The following is a 23,937-nucleotide window of genomic DNA, read 5'->3' as shown; positions in this document are numbered from 1 at the left end:
TTTTATTTATAAAACTTTCATGGTGGGGAAATTAACATGAAAATGCAAACCATGTCTACACTAGAGTACAAAGAATTTTCACAACCCTAAAATTGTCTTATGTGCTAGCAAATATTCCCTGCTTGTGAAATATTTATTCAGTAATTTCGTGGTAGGAATACAGAGATTCTCAGCAGCTTTTATGTTCTTTGGGGAAATGGCGGTTTTCTCTGACACCGTTATAAAAGGGCAAAGAGTAGTGACAAAGACCGTAAGGAGGACACTGAACACTTATCGATTCAGTGTTCCAGCATGGATAAAAATAGAGAACGATAGTATACAAGATCAAAGCTAAGGTGCAACCAGGAACTTGATTCCTACAATGAGATTAAGTAACTGATCTGTCGTGACAAATTCAACAGCATAGTTGGTTTCCCAGGGATGAGGCACAAACTATCTGGAGCAGAGGATGGACATAATATTGATAAGTAGATATGCATGCATCATAGACAGAATGCTCTCTGAATCCTTAGATCAATAGGAAAATAAAATGCAAACATAAGATCAGAAGTATTAAGTTTGGGGACTATGGGCCCCCCCTTTAATTTAACTTAACAATTGCTAAGGTGAGACTTCTCTTGCCTGCTCATTTTTTTTTTTACCAAACATGTCTTGCTCTGATGTAATATGTTTACATTATCCTCAAGGGCTCTCACATGAACTCTTCCTTAGTAAACCCTTGTGGTAAAATACACAGAAGAACCCAACCCAGGAAGTATGAAATCTTGGAGGAAATACTTGTTATTGTGGCTGGAAATGAATATGTTACGTAATACAATTACTTGTTTTTCACTGAGTATGGTGCCTCAGATGCATGGCCTGAAGGAAAAAGAATCACAGAACTCTCAAGTGATAGTGAAAAGGATCCTTGGAAATATCTCAGGCTGATTAGAGTGACAAATTCAGTCATCAACAAAATTACAAACATACATGTACACAAGCAGTTGAACTGTGTGTATATACAGGTGACACACTGTGCATCCCAGATCCCCAAGACTTGCATCTTGGCAGATACATCTATTAATATGCTGGTATCTTGGATTATTATCTCCTGCTTTCTGCAGATACCAACTCTCATCTGTACAACTATAACCTCTTCCTGCCTAGCAGAAAAAAAATACCGATTCCACAATAATAGTTCTATGGACATTGGTGCATTTTTCTCTATTTATTTTTATTTCCCAAAAAGGGCAAAAATAGACTGGGAAAAAAGACCTTTGGATGGAGAATATCTGGAATTGTAAGTGCATATATTGATTCACACTTTTTTAAGATTCATGTGTCCTAGGATATGTGTGGCTTTGAACAGTTTTACTGCTTGTATTTTCGATAATGAGGTTCACTATCTGTCCTTCCCAGATCCTCTATTTAATTTTGTTTTCCCAGTGACAGTGGGAAGAAACAGATTTGATTTCAGTGGGTTTTTTTTTAAAAACTTACAATCTGTGGATATATCTTGTGCTTCCATTAATTCCTCAGACTCTGAGAACATTCATTTCTAGCTCTGCAGTAGAAGGGTGGTTGACAGCAGTTTGGCACAGCACTTCAGGGAATTGTGGAATTTCAAAAGTCTTTCTGTTAGAAGAGATAAATCCTTTGAAAGCAGTGACTTTGAAATCCCTCCTCGTGTTCTATATAGGATTTGCCTGTGTCAGTTACTTCTGACAGGAATTCCCAGATTAAAAGTTTAAGTCTCTCACCTACTATTTTATATCTTTAACATTTCTCAGAATATTGAATATAAACATCCCCCACATTTTAGATTCTCAGGCATTTTTTGACCATTTACCTATTTGACGCATATTTTTCCATTTTATCTTTGCTTAATTTTTATTTATGTATTCACACAGAGAGATTCAGTGAGATCGTGTCCACTAAGGGCTCTTCCTTAGACACTCAAATTTTTGGGCAGATATCTAGATAGTGTGTTTAGTATGCTTCAGGTAACTTGGAGTATTTACAGAGAAATAACCATGTGCAGTTCTTTTTAAAGGAATTAAGGCATATTAGGTATCACTCAGATAGTTCTATCACTGTAGGGAATACATAAAAGAAAGATCTGAAATGGAGAAATAAAGCAGGTACTCAACTCTGAACTCAACATCAGTAAATAATAATACATAATCAAGGTTTACCTTTGGTCAGGTGATAGAGAATGCTGAAAGTGTTGGGTGGATTCTGGTGTATGCGACACTACAATATGTTGCTAGCACCTTGGTATTGTGATGAAGCATCAAGTCAAGACAGCAGAGAATGGAAACAATTCAGATGTAAAACATTGTAAGGCAGTGAGTATATCCTTTCACATTTTGTCCAACATTGAAACACAAAGAAATGATTAGAGAAATCCAAAATTTTACAACTAGGCAAAATATTTCATATTGACCTCTATGAGAGATGATGATCCATTTAAATCTTCTTTTCTTCTGCTGTCAATTTCAACATCTCAGGCACTGCTATGTACTGCCCCTCCACACAGTAAAGCAATAACAATCTTCCTACAGAGAACACACTGCAGTAAAACAGATTTCTAAGTGTTCAACATGTCAAATATGAGCAGGATATAACGTGTCAGGTGATATAACATGTCATGAGATAAAGAAATAGTATTCTAAGATAGGATGTTTTGATTTCCTGTGCATGATAAATATATTTGCCTTATGTAACACATTTTCAAAATATCTATGTTTATACAAGATAGGGTATATGAAGAGATATACATCAAAGTATACAAAGCTTCATTCATGCTTCTGAATAAATCCTTTATATTACTGTTAGGGAGTGCATAGTCATTTTGAAATCTGACTCTTTTGACTGATAGTCATCAATCCACTTTCTCACATTTTGGTTCAATGTGCACAGATGTAATTGTAACTACAATTATAAAAGAGATCATGGACTGTGAGACTGGCATTATCACTCACAATAATGATGTTTGTATTTATCAGGTTGTAATTCAACTTTATTTTCCTATTGTCATTCTTCAGAGATGACAAATTACAATTCAACAAATATGAATTATAAAGTAGAAGCATTTACTTTCTGATTACTGTAAATTAATTCATAATAGCACAGTAGCTTGCTTCATGTTTATATAGACTGTTACTCTGATACTGTGCTATGCCTTCTCAGATTGTCAACGAAATGCTGTCATAGAGGAAACATATAGAAACACAGAGGATAGTTTCAGTTTACCTTCTTTTCCTGTGGATTGAGCTTTAGATTCTGTATTAGATTGATTTTTTCTGAACAGTCATATTTTCCACTTTTAAATCTATTTACATTGAATTTTAAGCTTTCACATTGACAAAATCCTCAAACATAATTGCACATGTTAAAAAAAATATTTTTATTATTGTCATCAGGTAATATCACTTAACTCATTGCTTTCCTCACCTAAAGTCTCCATTGTTGTATCCTTTTATACATTCTCATATACCCATATTAATCCAGTCAGATTTATGGGCGCCTTTTCTATAGTTATTACTGCTACCTATATAACATATAAGCAACTATGTAACTATTACCCGTTAAGTCCCTTTAATGTTGCTTGTATGCCTATGGTTTGGGGACTGAGTATTTGGGGTTAAGTAATTGATTAGGTGCTCATCCATAAAATGATTATTTTATCCTGTTCTCAACAGGAATTAGTTGCCTGCTGTCCTATATCTAAGAGTGGCTCATCATGAGAATACTTCCCTTTAGGACAATGTCGTATTTGAGTTCTTTTATAGGCAGCCATATTGTTAGGGTATCATGTGTGTACCTTTTCTGTTACTTCTAAGGTAAATAATGTCAGATATTTCCATGTCACATGACTCTCAGAGTCTTCTGTCCATCTTCCACAATGCTTCCTAAGCTTATTTGCAAGAGAATTGTGGTAGATTCATCAGTTATCCTGGGCACGCCTGAGTATAGGTCACGCTGCCTTGACAACTGCTGTTACTTTTTAGTTCTCTTTTGTTGTGCTGAGTATTTTCTCTAGTGCGTGGTGAGAACTACGCTTATCTGTGAGGATAAGGAAGAACATTTAGAATGCCTTTATGAATGGTTCAATCTTAAAAAGCTCTGTCCTGCATTTAAAAGGTTTAGGAACCAAATAGGAAGATCCAGATGCACCATTTGGCACTGAGAAATTTGTCTGTTTTCTATTAACATAAAGTTGAATAAATTAATCTCTTTGCCAATGGACATTTCCAACATGAAAAAAAAATTTTGCATTTTGTTAAGCAACTAAGGTGTCTTAATAAAAACAATCATTTTGGGTTGCCCAGCACAGAACAATTTAAAAAATAGACAATACTGAAGCCTTGTTTTATATACATTGCATGTTGAAATTTAATTATTTGCCTCCTTGTAGATGTATTTTTAACCCTCCAAAGTATACTATCTTCTTCACTACAAGGCATTATATCGTAACAATAATGGGATGCCAGAGCATGTAAAGTGGTGACAAAACCTGTGAGGAAATTGGCTTTGGATCCAGAGAACCCACATCACAGTGGGCATGGTAGTGTATAGTTGCATTGGAAGTTCTCTATCAGGGAGATGCAAATTTCCCAGAAGCTCCATTGGCATGTCAAGTAGCAACAAGTAAGACACATAATCTAACATGGACTGAAAAACAAATACAGTCAGAGAAGTTATCATCTGCATTTCATGCACAATCATTGAAAAGTTTTCCCCACAAGAGATGTGTATCCAAACAGATATCAGAGATAGAAACACGGATACACAGCATAGACAACAAGCAATCTATGATAAATACATAACTGTTAAACATCCAACTATTGCCACAAATAATTTAACTTACTGAGGGTGGTTCATTCATAACAATCTGTCTCAGGAGCCTTGTGGCTTAATAGGGAAACAATTGCATTTCATAGTTTTAGAGAAGGTCATATCACACAATTTTAATCAAAACCATTCATTAACAGATGTAAAATTATGATGTGTTCTAACAAAATTCAAGCTTTCAAACTGTAGAAATGTTAGCATTTAAATTTGTTCATTTGATTGTTGTGAGTTCTCACCTGAATGCTGTAACTTCTATGCAGGCTGATTGAGCAAAACTATCAGCTTATTTTGGCCATGTTATTTGCCATCGAGGAAATCAACAGGAGCTCCCATCTTTTACCAAACACCTCTCTGGGAATTGAGGTGTATAATCTTCTACCTGATGAAAGGAATATTCTAGAGAGTGTGTTTTATTGGCTCACAGGTTTGAGCATCTTCATCCCTAATTACAACTGTAGAAAAGAGAGAAAACCAGCTGCCTTACTTACAGGAACAAGATGGAAAACATCTGAAATCATTGGGACAGTGTTGCATCTTTACAAATTTCCTCAGGTGAGTGGGAGTGACACAGCCGACAGATCTCTTTTCACACATTTTAACTCTGTGCAAAATACTAGTGAGAGATTTTAATTACTATAAAAGAAAACCTAGAGATACAGATGAAGACACAACCATGTTTTCTACTTTAAAATGTGGGAAAGTAGATGACCAGTGAAGAGGGTAGATTGAAACACTGAAACCTTCCAGTAACTCTCTGGGAACTTCATAGAGTGATACATGACTTTAAAAACTGTTGAGCAGATGTTCATCCTGCCATGTCAATCTATTGGCCAAGACAAAGATTGTTCTTCATGGCAATGCTGGTTCTACTAGTAAAAATACTGTATTCCTTTCAGCTTACTTTTGGGCCTTTTGATCCTGTTCTGACTGAAAGAAGCCAGTTTTCATCTCTGTATCAGGTGGCTCCAAAGGATACAGCTCTAACGCATGGCATTGCATCTTTGATGCTTCATTTCAGCTGGAACTGGGTTGGAGTGCTCATCTCAAGTGATCACAGAGGTGCACAGATTCTATCAGACTTAAGGAGAGAACTGGACCGGAATGGGGTCTGCATAGCTTTTGTGGAAACAGTGTCATTTGTAGGGGAATCAGTATATTATAATCCTGTGTATTCTAAGTGGCGTATTCTGGAATCATCAGCAAATGTGATTGTAATTTATGGAGACAGTACTTCTTTTTTAACTGTAATAATAAACAAATGGGGAAAATTAATATCTAGGTTTGTGTGGGTCATGAACTCAAAATGGTGTGGTAACAGGTTTCATGAATATACCATGTTAGATTCATTCCATGGGAGCCTCATCTTTTCACCCCATCATGGGGAGATTTGGGGTTTTACAAAATTTATGCAGGAAGCCACCCCTGTAAAATACCCAGAAGACATTTACCTTCATGTCCTTTGGAACCTTTATTTCAATTGCTCACTTTTGCATTCTAATTGTCAAATCTTTGAAAACTGTCTGCCCAATGCCTCTTTGGGATTGTTGCCAGGGAACATTTTTGACATGACCATGACTGAAGAGAGTTACAATGTGTACAATGCTGTGTATGCAGTGGCCCACAGTCTCCATGAGATGATTCTCAGTCAAGTTCAAGATCAAACAGAGGCAAATAAAGATATAACTCTGTCATTCTCTTGGCAGGTAATGTCCCTTTCATTGCTTTGCACCATCAGAAACAGGACACCAGATGCTGTAAATGCTGTTGATCTATTCATTATAGATTCCCGTTTTTCTTTAATTATACTAGAGTTGATTTTAAATATTTTGGGGATTAGATATCAGTGCACCCCCATGTCAGTGTACACAATGAGTGGGGGTAACACTGCTCAAGTTTTTATTTAAGAGAATAATACTCCTTTTGGTAGAAACAGCATCAATATCTTCTCTTACTAATAACTCAATGTGATAATACAGCCTAAATATTCCTGATTGTCCAACAAACTCAAGTGACTTCAGGCCCTAACTGCAGATCTGAGAAATTTGGAAAATTCAAGGAGGTAGCTAATTTGTATAGAACTTGAGATTGGTTTGCTGTATACTCCTTAAGTAATGAAGGATTATAGATGGTAATGCTTGGGTTAACACATTTTATAGAAAAATGACACTTTAGAAACTCAGTGGTAGCTAATTCCTCCTAGGCTTTCCTTTGTTCAATGTTGTGGATACTTTCTCTAAAACAATATTACCGTCTTACATCACAATCAGGAAGCAACTTAGTATTTGTAGTTCTATTACACATCTGTGATACCAGTTTTATGACAGGATTTCACATCTCTTTCAGCTTCACCCTTTTCTGAAGAAGATTCAAGTGAAAAATCCTGTAGGAGACCTTGTGGTTCTGGATGAGAAAAAGAAGTCAGATGCAGAGTATGATATTAACAACCTTTGGAACTTCCCAACAGGTCTTTCACTACAGGTGAAAGTGGGTACATTTTCTCCAAGAGCTCCACAGGGGCAACAATTGTCAATAACTGAGCATATGATTCAATGGCCCACAGTATTTTCAGAGGTGGGTATGGGTCTTTTTAAAATGCTTCTAATGTATGTTAATAACAAAACAATGTTTCTGGGTCTGATGACTTGCTTGCTAACTTGGGCCTTATCAATATACCCACAATTCTCAATGTAAAAAAATTACTCTTTGCTCACTCTAGTGAATGTATTTTCCCATATATTTTGACATTTAAAAACAAGATATGATTTAGTAGTTTGTGACATCATAGTCACACAACAGCTGACAGGATGCCTATTTTGACTTTCAGGGTTTTAGTTAATTGTTCTCAACTTGACATAAATTAGAGTTACCTATGAAGAGGAATCTCAGTTGAGGAAATAATTCCAAAATACTGGCCAAAATGCAAACCTCTCAAGCATTACCTTGCTAAAGGATTGATGTGGGAGGAGCCATAAAAATGAGAGTGGTGGTGGTAGGTAGTTCTTAGTTGTTTAAGAAATGCAGCTAAGAAACTCGTGTTTAGCCGACCAGAAATTAAACAGAAATCCTACATTGTCTTCATTTCAATTCCTATCTCCATTTTTTTGCTTTTAACTCCTGTCCTTAATTTCATTGATGATAACTGGTAGTGTATAAGTGAAAGATGAAATAAGCCTTTCTGTCCACAATTTGCTATAGGAATGCTGTTTCATCACAGTTATGTAAACTGTAAATAAGACACCTAACTTAGAGTGTTACAGTCAATCCTTGGGTGGCATTTTGCTTTTAAGTGTAGGCAAACAGAACAACAAAGTGAAAGGGTGCCCATTTTTTACATACATAAACTTTTATTCAATATCTATGAATTTTCATTTAAAAGATAAAATTACATACATTTAGATATACCTTTTTTATTTTAAAAAACTATCTCTTCTCATTTTACATATCAATCCCAGTTCCTACTCCCTCTCTCCTTCCTCTCCCTACACCTTCCTCCCCCCGACAACCCATCCACTCCTCAAAAAGGGTAAGGCTTCACATGGGGAATCAATAAAATCAAACACATTACTTTGAGGCAGGACTGAGGCCCTCACCACTACATGTAGGATGAACAAGGCATTCCTTCAAAGAGAATGGGTTCCAAAAAGCTGGTACAAGCAATAGGGATAAATTCTGATCTCACTGGCAGTGCCCCACAATCTGCCCTAGCCATACAACTGTCACCCACATTCATAGGGCCTTGTTTGGTGCTATGCTGGTTCCCTCACTGTCAGGCCAGAGTTGGTGAGCTCCTATTAGCTCAGGTAAGCTGTTTCAGTGGGCATCCCCTCATGGTCTTGACCTCTTTGTTCATATTCTCACTCTTCCCACTCTTCAACTGGACTTTGGAAGCTCAGCCCAGTGCTCTGCTGTGAATCTCTGTATCTGCTTCCATTAGATTCTGAATGAAGGTTTTATGGTGACATTTAAGAGAGTCATCAATCTGACTACAGGGCAAGGCCAGATCAGGCACCCTCTCCACTGTTGCTTAGGGTCTTAGCTGGGGTCATCTTTGTGGAATCCTGTGAAATTCTCTACTGACAGGTTTCTTGCCAGTTTCATAATGGCTCCCTAAATCAAGACATCTCTTTTGTAACTCTCATATCTGGCCTTCCCCCATCTCGACTGCCCAGTTCCTTCATGTTCTCCTTCCCCTCCACTTCTCCCCTCCTCCTTTCCTTCAGCCCTCTCTACTCCCCCTATCCCCATGTTCCCAATTTTCTCAGGAGATCTTATATATTTCACCTTTCTAGGCAGATCTATAAATGTTTCTCTTAGAGCTCTTGTTACTTGCTAGCTTCTCAAAGGTCATGGAATGTAGGCTCATTATCCTTTGGTTTATAGCTATCATCCACTTACTAGTGAGTACCATTGTAAGGAGAGGGCCCACTTGCTTTTCCCAGCTGCCTGGCTAGCTTACACCTGAAATAACCACACAGAACCTTTGTTAGTTAAAACACTGCTTGGCCCATTAGCTCTAGTTTCTTATTGGCTAATTCTTACATCTTAATTTAACCCATTTCTATTAATCTGTGTATTGCCACATGATTGCGGCTTACTGGCAAGATTCTAACCAGGGTCCATCTCAGGCAGAAGATTCATGGAGTCTCTTACTCTGCCCTTCTTCCCAGCATTCAGTTCTGTTTTCTCTGCCTACCTAAGTTCTGCCCTATCAGGCGCAAAGCAGTTTCTTTATCCATTAACCAATGAAAACAACACATGAACAGAAGAACTTCCTACATGTTCATACCATGTTCTTCTTTCTGGGTCTGGATAACCTCACTCAGGAAGTTTTTTTCTAGTTTTTTTTTTCTAGTTCCATCCATTTGCATGCAAATTTCAAGATGTCATTGATTTTTACTTCTGAGTAGTGCTCCATTTTGTAAATGCACCACATTTTATTTATCCATTCTTTGGTTGAGGGGTATGTAGGTTGTTTCCAAGTTATGGCTATTACAAATAATGCTGCTATGAATATAGTTGAACAAATGTCCTGTAGGGTGTCCATATTTTACTTATCTGTCTTTTTGGAAAATGTAGGTGATTAAATTAACATGAGACAAGAAGGTGTTTTTTGTAGTTTTTTTTTTAACATCGCAGTCTGCGGGTAGAGTCCATCATGGTAGGAAAACATGACAGCACTGATTGGAGGAAACTGGACAGATTTCATCCCAAAGCAGCAATGAGAGAGTGATGGCTGTTACTACCAACCTTTCCATTTTTGTTCAATTGCCCAAAATGATAGCACCCATTTGAGGAAAGTGATTAAAACTCCACTAATATAATGTAGGAAACTGTTCTCAGAAATGTCTAAGAATTTGTTCTTATTTTGGCACTAATTCATACTGAGCTGACAGAAGAGACCACAGTCACAATAGAAGAAAAACATCCTTATTTATCCAGCCAGAATGATATAAACTGGACCAATCTGGATTTCCAACATGCCTTCCACAGACTTTTCCCCAGTGACCTAACTTATACCCCTTCATGGTCCTATCTTCCAAAATGTCCACAGATCATAAAGAGCTTTATAGTCTAAGGAAATAGCTTAGGAAAGAATGATCTTTGTATGTCATGTTACATAGAAACCTGGAGTAGCACAGCAAATTCCTACATTTATAAATACAAATTTTAATTGACAAAAGTTCTATATTCTAACCATATTTACTTAGACTGTGATAAAGAGCTATATGTTTTGTGTCTTATATTAAACTTTCTTTAGATTCCTCAGTCTGTATGCAGTGAGAGCTGCAGTCCCGGATTCAGGAAAGCCATCAAGCAGGGCAAGCTTTCTTGTTGCTTTGACTGCACTCCTTGCCCAGAGAATGAGGTTTCCAATGAGACAGGTAAATGCCCAGTCCTTCAGGGGACTTTCTGTCCTTTCCATAGTATTCTGAAAATCTAAGCTAAAGGAAAAAAGTTTCAACATGGCCATTTATTTACCTTAAATTAACAATTGAATTCTTTCACATTTATTTCCTCTTGAGTAACACACAGGCTTGATTTGTTTTGTTGACTCATTGCAGGTACTGTTGCCTCAAGAACCAACTTTCTGCAAGTAGAGATTAATGTTCCATTTCACCAGGGGACTTAATTGACAGTATTTAGAGTATCAAGTTTTCATTTCTCCAAATCAAATTTCAATCACAGTTATGACTCATCCAAAAATTGTATGTTTTCAGCCTTACAATCATAGTTTCCTTACAGCCTTGATTAATACAGGAGATCAGGAAGGTTTGTTTCAGTTCCCCAGTAGCATCTTTTGCTGTACTGCTTACATACATTTTTAAATTACCTTAATAAGAAAATTTTATTGTCAAGCTTTTTCAAATACTATGTAAGTATATGAATCCTTATGTTACTCAGAACGTAAGGTATTGTGAACAGTCCAAAGACAAAGATAGTAAGATATTTGTGGGATACAATGGAAAACAGAATCATATTTAGCATAGTAGTTCATAAACTTATTCACATTTTTCCATTGTGACTTAATTATTTTAAAATTCAATATTTGCACATCTACTAATGAAGTTGAGGCTATAATTATTTTATATATAAAATTTTTATTATAGCTGTAGCAACATTCATGATGTTTTCAGAGACTAAAATATATATTATTCGATAACCCATCAATTCCCAAATGTCAATAGTGCATTAAAATTCTCATTAGAACTATTATTTTGAAGAAAATGCTAAGTATTGACCACAGTCTTTTGATAGCAATTTGAGATGAAAATAGCTGGCTTAGGATCACCCATTCAATATTTCTGGAGTGAATATTCCATGCTCTGCTGTACACCCTTTTGTCAATACCCCAGGACACCTAAGTGAGCAGCAACTATTTTGGTGCAATTTTGAGTAAAAAAACGGGAAATTGTGATTAAATAAGTTGAGAAAACATAAAAAAATTACAACATAAATGCAATCAGATTATTTGAGAGTAAGCACTGATATACTGCACAATGAAATCGTTTTCATGCATGTGAAATAGGTGGTGGCTATTTGTTAATTCCTTTGGTGTTTTTCATAATATAATATTCATGTTTAATCATTACAGAAGATTAGAAATACCACATTTATGAAATACGATGAATAACTTTTCTTTTATATCTATGAATTTCCATGATTTCACAATAAAAATCAATTTTAAAATAAAAATAAAATGTAAACTTACATTCTTTTTGAAACTGAACATAGATACTGCTTAACTGTTAACTTGTTTATAGTGGCTCTATAAATACTGAAGTCAAAGAAAATTTATTTTTATGTTTGATGTGCCTGTAGAAGTAGCCCAGCATATGCCTCGTCCACAGTTTACATGGTTACACAGGAACTTTTACACTCTCCTGGGATGTTTACATTTGGAGGGATCGCAGGGAATGAAGAAGTGCTTAATTATATAAAAATCTCAGTTTTTACTTATTTAATAAAGAAAGGCAGCTGCACATGTGTCAAACACTCCAAAATTATAAAGAGTACATATCAAATAAAGGGGAACATGCTTAACATTTATTTTAATACAAAATCCTAATAATATAGAAAGTAGATTTTGTGTCTTACATGTAATAGCCAGTAGTGAATAAGAGTTGGTATTCTTCATATGATTCATTGGAAGCTAAAATAACCCAGCAACAAAAATAAAATAAACATGGAGCAGAATGTGGTCACATGAGAGTTTTACATTAGTTTGGGGAAAAAAATCTCGACAGAATGTCAACTAGAATGTCAACTAGTACAGAATTTAGTTAGATTAGGGAAATAACCCAGCTAGCTAAAAGGTAAAACAATTATATTTTTATTTATTACAAGGGGAAAACTTACCAAACAGGAATGAGAAGTCTAAGCTCAGCTGTGCTATGAGGGAACCACAGAGAGAAAGCACCTGGGCTGTGTGCCCATTTTTCTCGGGGTCCCAAAAAGCCACACCCTAACTTGGTCCCACCTCTTAAAGATCATTGGTTAAAAAAGCTTCCCATCACCTCCCCCTTTTGTCTAAACAAGAGTGATCCAAACCCAATACAAAACTATATACAATGGGCACAGATATCAAGAATAAAATTACAACCAACATAAACAATATTAAGTAAAGAACACATGACAAATGTTTTAATAAACACTCTATTCCAAAGTATCTAAGTCTTGTATCAGAAATAAGCTTTGTTAAGTCCTAAGAGGAAGGTAACTATGACTATCTAATCTTCAGCCCCTTCAAAGGCATGAGAAGGGAGATAATATTACTTCAGTAGTAGGAAATGCAAACAAGCAGCTTCCAAAGCAAGTAGTACATTACAAAGACCATTTGCTACCTGAGCAATCACCCAAATTCTCATTTGCAACATTGAAGCAACCAACTTTGGCTAAGGCCTAGCATAAGTGACAGACCATTTTCAGAGTAGGGAATTCTTCAGAACCATCTTAACCTCTCTTGGCAAGGTTTGGCAGTTCTTTTCCTTGTGTCCTGTTTATCCAGTCTGTATATCATGTTCTTTGTAAGTGGTTGAAGCATGGACAGTTCCTTGTCCAAAGGCAATTGTGACAAGAAGAAAACAAACTCCGATGCTCAACAGTCTCTTGGGAATAGAAGAAATCATGTATCATGTCAACAGAACTGCAAGTTATTTAAATGTCATGTTCTACAGATCCTTAAAGTGGTTGAAGATTCGCTATCTAGGCAGAAAACAATTTCTATGTATCTCAAAAACCTAATTGATCTGACTATATGTATAACAACCATGAACAACTATTGAACTATAATATTCAATACCTGTGTAACTTAAAGACTAAGACTTTATGTCAGAATATTAAATAATCTGTAAACAAATGTGCAGCAAATCAGGACAATGATCTCAAAATGTAAACATTGTATAAGTATCTTAATCAGAGGTAAGAATAATATATAATGCAATACAAAACTATATCCTAAAAGTTGTATCAATACATGAAATGTATTAAACAGAGGTAGAAACATCAATCTGACAATAATTTTGCATAAGAGTACAAATATTATAAACAGAAATAACAAATGTAATTTGAACTTTTATCAATATACAAAAACTATACCAATGTAAATTATCCATAAATAATAGCTCACAAATATTCACTCTATTACAAACCATTATTATCTCCCTTTTTTAAAATCTCTGAACCTAAACAGTTTCCACCCCAACCTTCTACCTTATACAAGTAATAATCAACAACCCCTAAATAGTGTTCCCAATCCTAAGGACAAACTTTTTTGGGAGAGAGGATACTATCCTCTAGAATTGCTTCCTGTTGTCATGGGGCAATGTCATGTTCATGACATTATTTATGCAAAAGTAAAGCAATGGTTAAGTTTCAAGATTACTGTCTAATATAGTTGCAAACAATTTCTGAGCAGTTAATAGAGACTTTTCCAAAGTTCTTATTTGAAGTTCTGGCCAGAATCTCATAAGAAGGTGCACCATTCAACATCTGATACCCCAAAAAATCAGTTTTATCAGCATTATGATGTAATCTCAACCAGGTGGAGTTGTTGCTGTTGGGCCCCATCTTCTTCCTGGAAACTTCAAAGATTACTGCAGAAAAAAGATCTATAAAAAACTCTATTGTTCATTTTGGAAAACTTAAACATTATTCATATAGACATACATTCAATGAAGAATAAGATATAGAAAAAATAGGCATGGAGAAAGTAATATTTTTGCTAAAGTCTTTCATCTGTCCCATACCATATGGCTCCTGACATGAGACAGAAACTCTGCATGTTCCTTTTAACAACATGCTTGGATTTAGAGAAGAACAGAGGCATTGTCCAACTCCAAAACCAGTTCTATATATTCATAAATATATATTTAAATGTATATGTTCTGATTACCTGTCCTCATAAGTTATATTCCTTTTTCTTTTTTAAAAAAATGTATTTATTTATTTATTATGTATACAATATTCTGTCTGTGTGTATGCCTGCAGGCCAGAAGAGGGCACCAGACCTCATTACATGATGGTTGTGAGCCACCATGTGGTTGCCAGGAATTGAACTCAGGACCTTTGGAAGAGCAGGCAATGCTCTTAAACGCTGAGCCATCTCTCCAGCCCTATATTCCGTTTTCTTGATGAACCTTATTGAATAGTTATTTTTCCTTCTGTCAGCATCCAAACATCCAGGGTCTCTTGAATTTTTTAAGATGTATATTTTCCTGTAAACACAAGAGCATGACCCTGTCCCAACCCTATACGGTCTCCTTACCACCTGTATAGTTGTCAACATTGTAGATGAGCTGTCATTTCTCTTTTTCAAGAGGTTTCCGTTTTCAAAGGGAATCTTTATTAATTTCAATGGTATCCATAGTTTTTCTTCTCCTGTGGAAACAAGAGCAAAACCCCTTCCCCAATGTAACATATCTCCTAGTTTCCATTGTGAGGTCAACACATCCTTGAAATTTACAGGTTGATTATATTCAAAAGTTTTCTTTTCCATTATCCAATATCTCTATGTTGTCGTTGTTCCTTTCTCATTAGCATTAAAAAAGTCAAGGTTAATAAAGCATTATGCAATCTATTTCTTGGCATATTTTTCATCACTTTCTGGTTGTTTAGCATATCCTTTATAGTTCAATTTGAACTTTCTATAACTGCCTGGCCTGTAGGATTATGTGATATACCTGTAATATGCTTCATATTATAATAATCAAAAAAACATTTGATTTTCTTAGATACATATGATGGACCATTTTCTGTCTTTATTTGTGTAGGAATTCCCATGATGGCCATAACTTCTAATAAATGCATGATTACTGAGGCAGCCTTTTCTGAGCTCAAAGCAGTTGCCCATTGAAAACCTGAATAAGTGTTTATGGTGTGGTCCACATATGTTAATTTTCCAAATTCCATGGAACAAACCACATGCCAGATCTCATTCCTTTGAGCATCCTTTGTGTTACTCCCTACAGTCAATGGTGTTTGGTTATAGAAAGGGCAAGTAGGACATCTCTTTATAATCTCCTTAGCTTGTTGCCATATAATAAGAAAGTCTTTCTTTAAACCTTTGCTGTTGACGTATATTTAATGACATTTTAATGACATTCTGAGGCCTGCAATATACTTCCAATCAATAATTTATTAATTTCTACATTACCTTGTGATAGAGGACCTGGCAGACCCATATGGGACTTGATTCTGTTATGTATATAGGACAAAGCCTACTCATGATTATGTCTTGCACCTGAATGAATAATGAAGTCAATTCTGTATCATCTGGCATAAATTCAGTGGTTTCAATCAGCAAGATAATTCTTTCTGCATAATGAATCAGTAACCATATTTAGAGGTTCTTTAAAATCCCTTAATACCATAAGAATAGCATGTAATTCTGCCTTCTGGACAAAATTATAAGGGCTTTGTTCCACCTTACTTAATTTTTCTGATTTGTAACCTGCCTTTCATGATTTATTAGCATCAGTATAAAATGTACAGGCTCCAGTAATTGGAGCATCATGTACAATTCCGGTAAGAATCCAAGAAATTCTCTTTATAAGGTAAAGTCTATCACTTTTGGAATTATTGCTATTAATTTCTCCAAAAATAGTACAAGCTCTTTGCCATGGTTCATTGTTTTTCTATTACTTTTTTATTTCATCAGCAGTAAAAGGCACTATATTCTCTGCTGGGTCTATACTTGCTAAATGATAAAGTCTTAATTTACCTTTCATAACTAATTGAGAGACTTTTCCCACATAAGGTTTTATTGGTTTGTGTGGTTAAAAAAAAAAGGTCCATTCTAAGATAATATCATCCCTCTGCATTAAAATTCCTGTGGGAGAAATTCTGGAAGGCAATGTGACTAGAATACAATTAAGATTTGTCTTCACCCTATCCACATGTGCCTCCTGTAATTTCAACTCATCAACCATCAATTCCTTTTCCACTTCAGCTGTTAATTCTCGGGGACTATTTAAGTTTTTGTCTCCATCTAAAGTTTTGTTTAAATGAATTATTAGATCAGGTGTTATCCCAACAGCCAGTCATAGACTGGAAATGCCTACTAACAATCTTTGAAAGGCATTAAGAGTCTGCAACTAGAGTCTCTTAATTTGTGCCGTTTGTGTTCTAAATTTCTGCAAACCAATTCTGTAGCCTAGGTAATTAACAGAATATCCTCTTTGAATCTTTTCAGGAACAATTTGTAATACCCATTTAGGTGTATTTCTTTATTTCTTCAAACATTTTTCTAAAGTATCTGCATTTGAATCAGATAACAAAATGTCATCCAAGTAATGGTAGATTATAGACTTAGGAAATTCCTTATGTATTACTTCCAATGGCTGGCTTACAAAGTATTGGCACAGGGTAAGGCTACTGAGCATTCCCTGTGGACTTATTGAGAATTATTATAAGTAGGCACTGTGAAGGCAAATCTTTATACTTTTCTTGTAAAAGTATAGTGAAGAAACAACCCTTTAAATCAATAACTATGAGAGGCCACCCTTTTGGTTACAGAGAATGCAAAGGAAATCCAGATTGTAGAGGGTCCATAGGTTTAATTACCTTGTTGATAGCTCTAAGGTCTGTCACCATTCTCCATTTTCCAGATTTCCTTTTTAACAACAAATACAGGAGAATTTTAAGGGCTGGTAGATTCTTCAATATGGTGAGCATCTAGTTGCTGTTGTACCAGCTGTTCTAAAGCCTGCAACTTTTCCTCAGCTAGAGGCCACTGCTTAACCCATACTGGTTTTTCAGTTAACCATTTTAAAGGCAGGGCTGTTAGTGCCTCTGAAGGTTTGTCAATTGCTTTGTGTTCTTGTACAGCCCAAATGGCTGTGACCTTTGTCTATAATATTTTCTAATATTTTTCTCAGAAGCATAAGTTTTTGGGTCTGCAAGAATGTTAATCTGGGTATTCCATTGCTGTAAAAGGTCATAACCCCACAAATTCCTTGCAATAAAAGCTACCTATGGCCTCAGCCTTCTTCTCTGTCCTTCTGGCTCTCTACATTCGACCCATCTCGTGCTTTGTTTCACTTGAGATAAAGTTCCAAGTCTTAAGAACTGAACATTTGCAAAGTAAAAACATTTACTCTTGTAAAGGCCAATTTGGATGTCAAGATTTGGAGGTAATGATGCTTACATCTTCACCCATGTCTGGTAAGCCTTCAATAAAAATGCCATTTATATACTATTAGCTTTGTTCTTTGATCATTTATAGAAGTCTACCAGAATATACATTTTTTTTATATCCTACTGGAGTGTTTGGTTTATCCTCCACATCTATTCCATAATCCAGACAAGTATTTTTTTAATTTTATTGATTTTTACTGAACTCTACATTTTTCTCTGCTCCCCTCCCTGACTCTCCCCTCTCCTGCAACCCTCTCCTACCAAGTCCCCATGCTCCCAGTTTACTCAGGAGATCTTATCTTTTTCTACTTCCCATGTAGATTAGATCGATGTATGTCTCTCCTAGGATCCTCATTGTTGCCTTGGTTGTCTGGGATTGTGATTTGTAGGCTGGCTTTCTTTGCTATATGTTTTAAAACCACTTTTGAGTGAATACATGTGATACTTGTCTTTCTGGGTCTAGGTTACCTCACTCAAAATGATGTTTTCTAGCTCCATTTGTTTGCCTGCAAAATTCAAAACGTCTTTTTTTCTGCTGTGTAGTATTCCATTGTGTAAATGTACCACATTTTCCTTATCCATTCTCCGTTCGAGGTTGTTTCCAGGTTCTGGCTATGTCAAGCAATGCTGCAATGAGCATAGTTGAGCACGTGTCCTTGTGGCACAATTGGATATCCTTTGGATATATACCCAAATGTGGTATTACTATGTATGAGGAAGGTTGTTTCCTAACTTTCTGAGAAATCAACACACTGACATGCTAGGGTGCTGTATCAGCTTGCACTACAACAGCAATGCAGGAGTGTTCCCTTTACCCCACAACCTCTCCAGCATAAGATGCCATCAGTGTTTTTGATTTTGACCATTCTTTATAGGTGTAAGATGGAATCTCAGAGTTGTTTTGATTTGCATTTCTGATAGCTAAGGATGTTGAGCATATCCTTAAGTATCTTTTAGCCATTTTAGAGTCCTCTGTTGAGAGTTCTCTGTTTAAGTCTGTACTCCATTTTTTACTGGATTATTTGATGACCAATTTTTTGAGTTCTTTGTATATTTTGGAGATCAGACCCCTCTCTGATGTGAGGTTGGTGAAGAGCTTTTCCAATTTTGTAGGCTTTTGTTTTGTCTTGTTGACCATGTCCTTTGCTTGTCAGAAGCTTTTCAGTTTCAGGAGGTCCCATTTATCAATTGTTTCTCTTAGTGTCTGTGTTACTGGGGTTATAACCATTATGGTTTTTTTATAGTAAGCACTGGTTTTTTTAATTTTCCTGGAGAGACACATTCTCCACAGTAACTGGGAATGATTACTCTAAAACTTTCACTTCTTCTCTCCAATAACACTTCCAAAGCAACTGAGGTGCATTTTCTAGGACAGCCAAGATTAACTGAATCCAGTTTTGTGTCATTGCTTTGTTGTTTGAAGCCCACATTTTGACCATTTCCCTAAAAAATGACAAATGTATTCCATAAGATACAATTGCTTGTTTAATTTTCCTTAAATCAGTCATATATATGGGCTCCCATGTGTATTCTTTGACTACCTTAGGGTATTGGGTGCCAGATGCTCTTTCTGATATTACCAGAAAGGCAGGTAGAACTCTGGGTAAGTTATCCCAGAGATTGGTGCATACTGATGAGGCTACATTTTGTCTTTGTTCCTTTTGTCCCTGGTTGTCAAATTCAATAAATTTCTCAATCTTTTCAAATCTTTTTACCACGGCCTTTTCTAAAGTCTGGATCTCCTGTCCAGTGTTCTGTTCTAATGCCCTAATTGAGGATTCCAAGGTGTGAATTCTGTTCAGTAAAGATAATGTCTCATCCTTGGGCATAATTTTTATAGTGTGCATATTACCTTTCTGGAGAAACATTCTATCAGTCAATCTATCATAACCCTTTGACAGAGTCCAATTAATACATTCAATGGTACTAATTCTCTCAGATAATGTCTCAGCACTCTCTGTCATTGACTGGGTTTTGTTTGTCAAATTGGTTGTATTCTTCTCCAGAGTGCTGCATTTCCCTTTTAGTTGATGATTATCGGTCTGCAAGGAATGTATCATTTCTAAAAGTGCCTTGTTTGACTGGATTTTGTTTGTCAAATTGGTTGTATTCTTCTCCAGAGTGCTGAATTTCTCTTTTAGTTGGTCATTAATAGTCTGTAAAGACTGTATCATTTCTAAAAGTTCCCCATTCTTGGCCCTATTATCAAACCTTGTTTTTAAGGAGAAAATATGAAGGACAAAGCGAATCCCCAGAATCAAATAGAGGGATATAGAAGGGAAATCATATACACCTTGTATAACATCGATCATGGTATAAGAAAAAACCTATTGAAGTCCTAGGAAGGGGAAGCCCAGCCAATCATCTTGTTTGTAAGGCGTGTCCCCCTTAGGCTAATATTTACTTATAAAATCTTGTGGTCCTGCAGCCGGCCTGCTCTTTGTTTTCCTGCACTCCTCACTGGAACCTTGGATTTCTAAGTTCCCTGTTCTTTCCTTTATTAAAGCTGAATATTATATATTAAAGCTAGTCTGGTTAATCATAACTGCCAATCAACCATGCCCCTTCAGTCCTATATTGTTAAATTATCTGTCATCTTGCCCTTTCAAATCATAAATTTATAATTTATATTTTAAATTAGAAATATTACTTGTGGTTGAGTTTGAGATGGAGTAGGTAAAATAACCATTACATGCCAGTAGGTGTTGCGGTGCTCTTGTAGCCACATGCCCAGTTTGAATCTGATTTTAGCACTAAACTCTGAAATATATATTCAGATTAAAAACAGTTATTTAGTGTAAATCACAGACTGTGGCTCCATGGAGGTACCTGATTAGTCAGCAGCCACACAAGCACAAAGAACAGTAAGGTAGCAATGCCGAACAGAGGGACCTAGGGAAGCCTAGAAAAGCCCGCATCCTGCCTGAATTTCTGTGGCACAGAAAAAAAACTGGACCCAGAAGCCAGTTGAGACATTTAATGAGAAAATACAGAGGACCACATCTAGCACCTACTCAGAGCCATTGTGCGGTAGTGGGACCTGAGGGCGGCTGGCTAGAGCCACTGGAGAGCCAAGCCCCATGATTTGGGAGCCAACTGTAGAAGTTAGCTCAATTCAGGAAATAACCAGGCTAGCTAAAATGTAAAAAAAAAAAAATACATTTTTATTTATTATAATGGGAAAACTCATGAAACAGGAATAAGAAGTTCAAGCTCAGCTGTGTTGTGAGGGAAAAAGAGTGAGAGTACCTGGGCCATGCACCCATTTTTCTCCAGGTCCCAGAAAGCCACACTCTAACTTGGTCACACCTCTTGAAGATAATTGGTTAACAAAGCTTCTCCACCAAACTAATGTGACAGGACAGTATAAGAAAAGATAAGCAAGATCCAACATGTGCACAGATGCTTGAGATCTGTGTATTTTGCATGTATGCCTGATATTCCTGGAGGCTAGAAGATAGCACTGTATCACTTGGGACAGGAGTGCTGGGATTCAAACTCATGTTCTGTAGAAGAGCAACAAATACTCATATCCACTGGGTCCTCTCTCCAACTCTCTTTTTATTTTCTGAACAAAAGTTAAAAAAAAAAAACCTGAAAACACATGTTGAAAAAGATAACAGAAATATTGACAATTTTATCATGCATGTTGTGTGGCTTTAAGTAACAATAAGTGGATATGTCATTTCTTCTGAGTTTAAATAACAAATATTTATTCAGAGAGCCTTTAAAAATCTGTTCTAGGAAGAACAATTAAATCTAAATTGAACTGCTAAATAGATATTTTACTCCAAATGGTTTTCAAAACATTAGTAATTTAATATCCATGAAATTGTCTCAACATGTCAAGAGGCTTAAAAACTACCAACCAACCCAAATTTGATCTTAGAACCCAGAAGGGGGGAATCAAGTCCTGATTATTTTTTGCTGACAATTGCATATGTGAGACCTCCCTGTTATAAAATACAAAAGGGGAAGGAGATAAAGATAATAAAAAGTTTTGAACACATATTTAATGATATTCAAGTTGTTTCAAGATCCAGATGAAAATAAATGATCAAACCAAGACAAATTTATAAATAAAAGTGTGTGTGTGTGTGTGTTATGGTTGTGACCACCATAATTAATAAAATTTAAAGTACATCACTATTCTTAAAACTGATCTATCAGAAATTAAGAATTATTTTTGAGAAATAATATAAGGAGTGAATTTGTTTTTGAAGTGTGATTTTGTATTCTCATGATTAATATGTCACTTTTAACAATGTGACAAAATAAAAATAAAACTCTTCAGTAAAAACAGAGGAAAATTTGTAATAGTTTAATATACAGCTGAAAGAAATGGGCTCAAGAAATGTAGTGTCTTGGCCATTTTCTTTATTGACTTGGCAAAAGCTCAATTTATGGGATAAGAAGGTATCACAGTTAATAAAATGCATCTAATGGCAGGCCTGTAGCCAAGCCTCTTGAATATATTCTTGATTAGAGGTTTCTATGGGCTGGGAGAAACAACTGTGTGTGGAGCCATACCTGGAATGGTGATTCTGAGCTGTATATCAAAGCAGGTTCAGCAAGACAGTAGAGGCTAATCAGGAAATATCACACCAGCATGGACTCAGCTCTAGTTCTTCACTATTTCTCCTTTGCACTGTAATGTGAAGGATTTCCTTCATCAACCAAGTTGCTATTGGTCTTGGAATTTTTTGAAAGTAGAAATTCTAACTTGTGGGATTATTCATCTCCGAGTACTCACTTATTTTTGACTAAATAACAAGGAACATGGTTGTGATAACAATTCAATGAGATGGTACTTTGAAATGTGTTAGGGTAAAGAGAAAACTTGACCATACATTCATGATCAACTCTGTTTCTGCCAGGTATGGGTCAATGTGTGAAGTGTCCAGAAACTCACTATGCAAATGCAGAGAAGACACAGTGCCTCCAGAAAACTGTGACCTTTCTGAATTATGATGATCCCTTGGGGAAGGGACTCACTGTCATCTCACTGGTATTCTCTGCACTCACAGCTGTTGTTATCGGGGTCTTTGTAAGCCACAGAGACACGCCAATTGTCAGGGCCAATAATAGATTTCTCAGTTACATCCTGCTCATCACTCTTATGCTCTGTTTCCTCTGCCCCTTGCTCTTCATTGGCCTTCCCAACACTGTAACCTGTATCCTGCAGCAGAGCTTATTTGGACTTCTTTTTACTGTGGTTCTCTCCACTGTGTTGGCCAGAACCATCACTGTAGTTATGGCCTTCCAGATTACTGCTCCAGGGAGAAGGACAAGATGGCTATTGATATTGCAGGCCCCTAACTTCATCATTCCAGTTTGCACCCTAATGCAAGTACTTCTCTCTGGAATATGGCTGGGAACATTTCCTCCATTTATTGACATAGATGCTCATTCTGAACATGGACACATCATTATTCTATGTAACAAGGGCTCAGCTGTTGCCTTCTACTGCAGTCTAGTATACCTGGGAGTCCTGGCCTTTGGTAGTTACCTCATGGCTTTCTTGTGCAGGAACCTGCCTGACACATTTAATGAAGCCAAGTTTCTGTCTATCAGCATGCTTGTTTTCTGCAGTGTGTGGGTCACTTTCCTCCCTGTCTACCACAGCACCAAGGGGAAGGTTATGGTGTCTATGGAAGTCTTTTCTATCTTGGCTTCTAGTGCAGGCATTCTTTGCCTAATCTTTGCCCCTAAGTGCTATATTATTTTGTTCAGGCCAGATAGGAACTCACTTCATCACATCAGGGACAAAATACATTGTAGGAGCAAAATTTGCTGAAAACTGAGTCTATATGTTTCTAGAATTATACTGAATTGTGGTAGTTCTCTGCCATTCTAGAAGTAACATTTAAAATTTAATATGGTGTTCTAAACTAAGCTCCATGAGTACAAATTCTTCCCACCAAACTTACCCTTCTGAGCTTGATATCCTAGAACCACAAGGTGAAA

At 36.3% G+C, this 23,937-nt stretch overlaps 1 protein-coding gene across 1 annotated transcript; it reads left to right on the top strand.

The window, feature by feature from the left end:
* The first annotated feature begins 1,064 nt into the window (after window positions 1-1,064).
* LOC119807289 (vomeronasal type-2 receptor 116-like) lies at window positions 1,065-23,767 on the top strand. Its single transcript, XM_038319345.1, has 6 exons — window positions 1,065-1,279; window positions 5,097-5,388; window positions 5,733-6,539; window positions 7,180-7,407; window positions 10,595-10,718; window positions 22,848-23,767. Exons 1-6 carry the CDS (start codon window positions 1,065-1,067, stop codon window positions 23,765-23,767), a joined length of 2,586 nt encoding a protein of 861 aa, XP_038175273.1.
* Window positions 23,768-23,937: the final 170 nt, after the last annotated feature.

The sequence above is a fragment of the Arvicola amphibius genome, chromosome 2, assembly GCF_903992535.2.
Source record: "Arvicola amphibius chromosome 2, mArvAmp1.2, whole genome shotgun sequence".
NCBI lineage: Eukaryota > Metazoa > Chordata > Mammalia > Rodentia > Cricetidae > Arvicola > Arvicola amphibius.
Note: the sequence above shows the minus strand (reverse complement) of the source record. Positions and strands in the feature narration are given on the sequence as shown.